Source organism: Sorex fumeus, unplaced genomic scaffold (genome assembly GCF_029834395.1).
Source record: "Sorex fumeus unplaced genomic scaffold, SorFum_2.1 ptg000095l, whole genome shotgun sequence".
NCBI classification, from domain to species: Eukaryota; Metazoa; Chordata; class Mammalia; order Eulipotyphla; family Soricidae; genus Sorex; species Sorex fumeus.
In genome coordinates this window covers 4,088,374-4,095,655 of record NW_026606152.1, presented here as the reverse complement: position 1 = coordinate 4,095,655, position 7,282 = coordinate 4,088,374, and the positions used below count along the sequence as shown (strand labels likewise).

At 56.1% G+C, this 7,282-nt stretch overlaps 1 protein-coding gene and 1 non-coding gene across 2 annotated transcripts; both read right to left on the bottom strand.

Moving 5' to 3' along the window:
* Positions 1–222: 222 nt before the first annotated feature.
* LOC130041006 (U6 spliceosomal RNA) lies at positions 223–329 on the bottom strand. Its single transcript, XR_008795040.1, has one exon. It is a non-coding gene; the product is annotated as a U6 spliceosomal RNA (small nuclear RNA).
* Positions 330–5,445: 5,116 nt separating this feature from the next.
* LOC130040916 (MORF4 family-associated protein 1-like) lies at positions 5,446–5,821 on the bottom strand. The gene has a single exon (XM_056133030.1). It carries the CDS (start codon positions 5,752–5,754, stop codon positions 5,473–5,475), a length of 282 nt encoding a protein of 93 aa, XP_055989005.1. The 5' UTR covers positions 5,755–5,821; the 3' UTR covers positions 5,446–5,472.
* Between the last annotated feature and the right edge of the window lie 1,461 nt (positions 5,822–7,282).

Genomic DNA, 7,282 nt, shown 5'->3' with positions numbered 1-7,282 from the left:
CAACCCGAAATCTTTTTTTTTGTTTGAATTTTTATTAGTGAAACACCATGAGGTACAGTTGTAGACTTACAAATTTTTGTGCTTGGGTTTGTTATACAATGATCAAGTACCCATCCCTCCACCAGTGCCCATTTTCCACCACCACGGGTCCCAGTATCTCTCCCAACCCCCATCCCCCCATCCCCCCCGCCTCTGTGACAGGGCATTCCCTTTTGTTCTCTCAAAAATATGGAACGCTTCCCGAATTTGCGTGTCATCCTTGCACAGGGGCCATGCTAATCTTCTCTATATTGTTACAATTCTAGTATATGTGCTGCCGAAGTGAGCACTCAACCCGAAAGCTTTGTAACTGCCCTCACGGTGATTCAATAAATAAAAGTATATTTTAAAAAAGGTGGAGTTTATGCATAATTCAATCGGCCTAATCAATGGCTGAATAAATAGCAATACTCCTACATTAAGCACTGTCCTCCCGTTGTTCATCCTTTTTTGCTCAAGCGGGCCCAGTAACGTCTCCATCGTGAGACTTGTTACTGTGTTTGGCATATTGAATACCTCACGAGTAGCTTGCCAGGCCTTGCCGTGCGGGACTCCTACATTAAAAAAAAATTTTAAAAAGAGGTCATGCTGCCAGCTGCAGCCCTGAGGGCCCTACAGTGGTGACCCCAGTATCCCCAACACCAGTCCCAAGCATGAAACCATCCGCCTGCACAGTCAAGCCAAGCATTGCAGAACACTGCAAGGGAGGCCCCCCAGAAGATCAACCATCTGTGAAGATACTGCTCCACACCACTCTCCGGACTTGATGAGGATGAGGTGGTCTATACAATGGAGCCGCAGCAACCACTGTACAGTCATGAAGACAAAGTGATGAGAACCATATAAGAGCTCTGACCTCATGGGGTGCCCCCTCAGGGAGCCGCTGCTACTCCTGTGTGCACGGGAGGGCTCAGAGGCTGCCCACTCAGTGAAGGGAGTCGAAGGCTCTCTGCAGGGCTGCCCAGCACCAGGCAGGACAGCAGGCAACACGGGTGTTCTCGGCCCAGAGGCATGGCGGTCTCATGCCACTCTGCAGTCGGATTGTCCTGGGTACGTTACCCATGACTCTCTGCCAGTCATCTCCAGGATTTTGCAGACTGCCCATCAGGCAAGGGTAAGCTTCAGTGAGCCCCAAATAGAAATTTGGACCAATCTTCTTTATTAATCTCTCACGTTCTTTTCGGTTTTTTGAGGCTACTTGTAACAACAATGGTCTTTGACCATTAGGAAAAGAGACAGGCAGACTCAGAAATTCAGCCCTTGCTGTGCACCAGATCCAAGGTCATGACAAAGAGTTACTGAGAATGCATCTGGAAGGTTCTGTTCCAGGAGATAACACAAAAATCTTTTTTTTTTGGCAATGCCCTGCCACAGAGGCAGGGTGGGATGAGGGGGATGGGGGTGGGAGGGATACTGGGACCCGTGGTGGTGGAAAATGGGCACTGGTGGAGGGATGGGTATTTGATCATTGTATAATTGAAACACAAGCACAAAAATGTGTAAATCTACAACTGGTGTTTCACTAATAAATATTTAAAACAAAAAAAACTTTTTTTTTTCTTTTTGGGTCACACCCAGCGATGCACTCAGGGGTTGGTTACTCCTGGCCGTGCTCGGGGGACCATATGGGATGCTGGGAATCGAACCCGGGTCAGGCCGCTTGCAAGGCAAACTCCCTACCCGCTGTGCTATCACTCCAGCCCCCAACACTTAAAAATCTTTAGCTTTAGGGGCCAGAGCGATAGCACAGCGGGTAGGGAGTTTGCCTTGCACACGGCCGACCCGGGTTCGATTCCCAGCATCCCATATGGTCCCCCAAGCACGGCCAGGAGTAATTCCTGAGTGCATGAACCAGGAGTAACCCCTGTGCGTAGCCAGGTGTGACCCAAAAAGCAAAAAAAAAAATCTTTAGCTTTAGGGGCCAGAGCGATAGCACAGCCAGGAGGGTGTTTGCCTTGCACGTGGCCTATCCAGGTTCAATCTCCAGCATCCCATATGGTCCCTGGACCGCCAGGAGTAATTCCTGAGTGCAGAGCCAGGAGTAACCCCTGCGCATCACCAGGTGTGGCCCCAAACAATACAACAAAAAACCCTAAACCTTTTTTGCAGAATTCAGTAAGAACATCAGAAGTGACACAATGTTCTCCTTCTGCCTTTTGAACCTGTTCCATTACTGCCCGTGGTCAGTTTGATCACTTAAGATGTTTGCATTCACGGCCGAGCGACATCTTATTACCTAGTTCTTACTCTGGAGAAACTGGCAGGCTACCAAAAGTATCCTGCCCACGGGGCTGGAGAGAGAGCACAGCGGGTAGGGTGTTTGCCTTGCACACGGCAGACCCGGGTTCGATTCTCAGCATCCCATATGGTCCCCTGAGCACTGCCAGGAGTAATTCTTGGGAGTAATTCCTGAGTGCAGAGCCAGGAGTAACCCCTGTGCATTGCCCCAGGTGTGACCCAAAAAGAAAAAAATATTCAAAAGTATCCTGCCCACATGGCAGTTTGGCAAACTCCCCGTGGCGTATTCAATATGCCAAAAACCAGTAACAATGAGCCTCGAATGTGGCACTTTCTAAAATCTCAGGGCTAGGATGAAGGCGATGTTACTGGTGCCTGCTCAAGGCAACCGATGAACAACAGGATGACAGTGATACAGTGAAGATGTTTGTAGAAATGGTACCAGCTGCACCTAGAACACTGTGACAGAAACTTGTGTCCTTGAGGCCAGAGATGCAGGCTCAAACCCTGGCACCCTTTCTGCTCTCCTGAGCCCGAAAGGTGTGATTCCTGAGCACAGCACCAGGAGTAATCCCTGAGAATAGCCGGGATCGGGACAAAAAGAAAAAGCAAGGACGTGTTCCAAGAATGCCTGGGGCAGATGGGCCCAAGGAATACAAGTCAGCTCGGACAGCCTGCACTGGCCAAGCCCAGGACTTCTCCATTCTATTTTCTGAGTTTGGGCCACACTCAGTAATGCCAGCAGGGGGTCACCCCTAGCGGAACTCAGGACACGGATACTTTGAACCTCTACCAACATTCTGTCCTTCTCACACTTACCTGTTGGCATGACCTGACGGTTTTGCATGATTGAGTGGGTGGGAACTGTCACTACCATTATTTGCTCTGATACTCCCACTGGCTAACGAGAGCGCGTTCAGGGGAGCTCCTCAGTCCTTTCAACCTATCGACAACATTCCTGAAACACATTCTCACCATTTCATCAAGATGCCTGGATGTCTTCCATTCCCATGGCTCTGGCTCCGGAGTTCTCCAGCAGGTCTGCTGCTCTCATGGAAGACGGTACTCAGAAGTCAAGGGCTGGGAACCACTGTTTTCCCCTCCCTTGCGAACTGAACTGGGCAGTACTGAGCAGCCAAGTTCACTTACACACAGGGTGAGTCCACGCCCACGACGCAGACACCTCCAACTTCCACCCTCCCTCAGGCTCCATCACGTAGTGTAGTGACTTGCTCAAATTTGTCTCCCCTCGCTCCATTATGTCTAGCCTTGATATTCTGATTGCCTTAGTGAGGACAGAGGTGCAGGCATTGCCATGGGCCAACTGAACATCCCTCTGTGCAGAACAGCAGGGGCCTTCGCAAAAGAATGGCTGCATCTGGTTTTTGCCAAGAACAGAGTGTTCTTGGGGCTGGAGTGGCAGTGCAGAAGGTAGGGCAATTCCCTTGTGTGCGGCCCACCCCGGTTCATCCCCAGCTCCCCATAGGGTCCCCTAAACCCCGCCAGGAGTGAGCCCTGAGCACCACTGGATGTGGCCCAAAAGACAAAAAAAAAAAAAAATTCATGTTCTGTCATCTCAGCCTGCAGCACCTCCCCGTGCCATTCTCCTGGCGAGCCTTACGGAGAACTTCAAGCAGAAGCACTTAACTCGCTCCTTCCACCTGGTGACAACACGAGAGCATCCATTTCCAAATAACTTTATTAATTTGTATCACATAAAGGGCTTTGGTCTTTTAAACAAAATATTTACCTTAAAAAAAGCCTTTTTAGGTATTTGTTTTACAAGGCAAATAAACACGTTTTCACCCGAAGTACCCATCTAATGCATCACCCTGAAGAACTAAGGGGCTCTGCGGGTCCTAAATGCCGCCACCCCTGGCTGTCTTCCAAGATTGTCTCTGTCGCAATTCGCCAAAAGCCCTAGGGTGCAGGGCCACAGCAGGAACCTGGCTCCCTCATTCCCTACGCAGCCTGTGTGCCCAGGGTCGGCTACACTCTCAACACAAACTCAACCGATGGGTCACACTAGTGCCGCAGTGCCCCGCGGAGGGTGCGTGCCCGCTCGCTGCAGCCTCCAGCTCCTCCGGCGTAGCCTTCTACCGCTCCCAGCAGCCTGGGCTGGAAGACTCTGGCCCCTCCTCCTGTTCCCAGGTTCCGGAAAAAGTCGGGTCATAGCAAGAATCAGCACAGGAGAAGGCCACAGGCAACGCCTGACATTTCAACGATGCGGCTGCACGGGAACAAATGCGAACAAACAACCTTGGGATCAGCCAGCCCCAGGGCCCGCTCGGGAGAACCAGGTGAGGAACCAACGATCCGAACACGTTCACGCGAAGGTCGCCAACCCGCGGCTCCGGAGGGGCAGCGTCACAATGAGGAGAGGGCAGGGAACAGAACAAGAACACAAGGGCAGAAAACAGCACGCTGCTTCCGAGCTCTCGAGATGCTGGCTCCTCCGGGCCTGGGCGGGATCATGGGGACCTGAAGCATCAAAACAGGGAAACCCGGTCAGAGGCGCATCCTGGGTGGCAGGCCCGCTGGGGCCCGAAGCCCGGCTCCATGGAGGGTCCGAGCCTGCCAGGAGGGGTCGGGCAGTCGCTGCAGCCCCAGCACGAGACGCGCGAGGGCGCCCTGGAGAGCGCGCCTGTCCCGCCCCGACCCACCCGCTGCGCGAGGGCCTCGGCCCCTTGCCTCCCTGCCCCGGCTGCTGCAGCCGTTGCAGTGGACGTCCAGGCCTCACCACCCCGTCCCGGCCCTCGAAGAATGAAGCCGCCGGGCGCGCAAAGCCCGATGTGCTGAGGACGCCCCCGTGAGGGCCAGCCCGCCGTCTGCTCCCAGGCTCCGCACCGGTTCCCACCAGGACCGACCCAGCGCAGAGCCGGACTCGGCCCCGAGCACCCAAATCAGACGCACGCGAGCCACCGCCTTCCCTCTCGTTTCCAACACGGGGCAGAGACCGCACCGACCGGCCCCGGGAGCGAACCCGACGCTGGGAGCGCCCCGCGCGCCTCCCAGCCACCCCACCACCGCGCCCCCCTGGCCCGACGTCCACCCGCCCCGCGACGCCCCGCGCTGCCTCCCCGCGCCCCGCATCCCCCGAAGTCTGGGGCCGCTCCCGCCCCGCCCCCGCGTCCTTTCCCCGCGTCCCCCCCCGTGCCCTCGCCCCCCCCCGCGCGCGCTCACCGGCCGGCGCGCTCACGCCGACTCGCCCTGCTCGATCCGCCGCACCAGCTGCACCAGCATCTCGGCCATCTTGGCCACCTCCGGGGCCGGGGCGGGGGCCGCGTCCCCGCGGGCGCCCTCGGCCGCCTGGCCCTGCGCCTGCATCCGCACCAGCAGCGTGTCCACGGCCCACAGCTTCCCGCGCGGCCGCAGCTCGCCGATGACCGGCAGCAGGAACTGCTCGAAGTCCTCCTCGGGCTCCAGCACCTGCACCTCCTCGGGCTCCGCCAGCTCCACCACGTCCGCGGGCCGCATGTCGCCGCCGGAGCCGCCGCCCGCGCCCGCCGCCGCGCCGCAACCGCCGCCGCCGCCCGGCCACGCCCGCGCCTTCGCGACGCGCCGCGCAGCTTGACGGCCAGGGCGCGCGCACGCCGCGGGCGCGCTCCCGGCCCCACCCCCTGCGCGCGCCCCCGCCGCGAGAGGCCCCGGGCCCTGCTCTCCGCTGCCCCCGGGCGGCCTTCTGGAGCTTCCGCGTTTCCTTCCTAATTGTCCGCACTTGGCGGGGCAGAGTCACTTTCCCTCGTAAGAGGAGGGCCGGGGCCGGCGTGCTCGCGACTCTTCGCCTCCGTGCCAAGTGCCTGTCCGTCTCGGGGTCCTGTGCTGGACACTGTCCACCGGGAGGTGGCAGACGCGGGGCTTGTGGATAAGGAAGCAAAGCCCTAGACCTGGCGCACACGCTTCCTCTTCTCCGCAGCCTTTGGGGCGGGGGAGGGAGCCGCGGTGCCCATCCAGGGGTCACTCCTGGCTCTGCGCTCTGGGGTCCTGCCGGGCGGTGCTGGGGCACCTTGTGCGGGGCGATACCCCGTGGTCAGAGTCTCGCAAGGGTCCAGGGATGGCTTTAAGTCATACCTTACATTTTAGGGACAACCTTAAATAACATTTAATCCATGTGATCCAGTAATCCCATGACTTGATTTACCGGGGTCAGAGTCTAGCCAGGGCCATTGGGGTGGGGGGATGGTCTTAAGTCTCGCCAGCACCTCCCTCTGCACCACCAGGCTTGGTGGGTAAGAGAGCCCTTGGCAATGAGTTTCAGGAGGAGTTTAAAAAAAAAAAATCTGGGGCTGGAGCAATAGCACAGTGGGTAGGACGTTTGCCTTGCATGCAGCCGACCCTGGTTCGATTCCCAGCATCCCATATGGTTCCCCAAGCACCGCCAGGAGTAATTCCTGAGTGCAAAGCCAGGAGTAACCCCTGTGCATTGCTGGGTGTGACCCAAAAAGCAAGAAAACAAAAAAAAATCTAAGAAATGTTTGGAAGTTGCCCAGCCCTGCCTGTGGCTCCAGAATGGGGACACCAGCCCAAACCCAAAGGCTGGGCCACCCCTCACCCCCCACAAGAGAGGATTTGGTAGGAACAAAGATCCTAATAAGATGGAATCAAAACTCCTCCTTTCCCCCAACTTTGAACACTTTTTCCTTGACAGTGTCTTAGTAAGGACTCTTAGCTGCACGAAAAGCCCACGCCAAGGCAGCTTGGGAAAGGCCTGGAGGATCAGCTCTGCAAACATTTTGTCAGTGCCCACACAGCCCAACTTGGGCCGCCCAACATCTGCCCACTGTCTGACCACTCCAGTGGAAAACAGTTTGACTCAATGTCAAAGTGAAAACAACCCAAACTGTTCATCAGCAAGAGAACATATAGAGAATTTCTTCAACGATGTTTTATTTTTTCCTTCATAACTTACTCCAAAAACATTGCGCCTTGTGCCACAGAGTACAACAGTTAAGGTGCTGGCCTTGCTCAAGACTAATCTGGATTAGATCTCCAGGATGACAAGGGG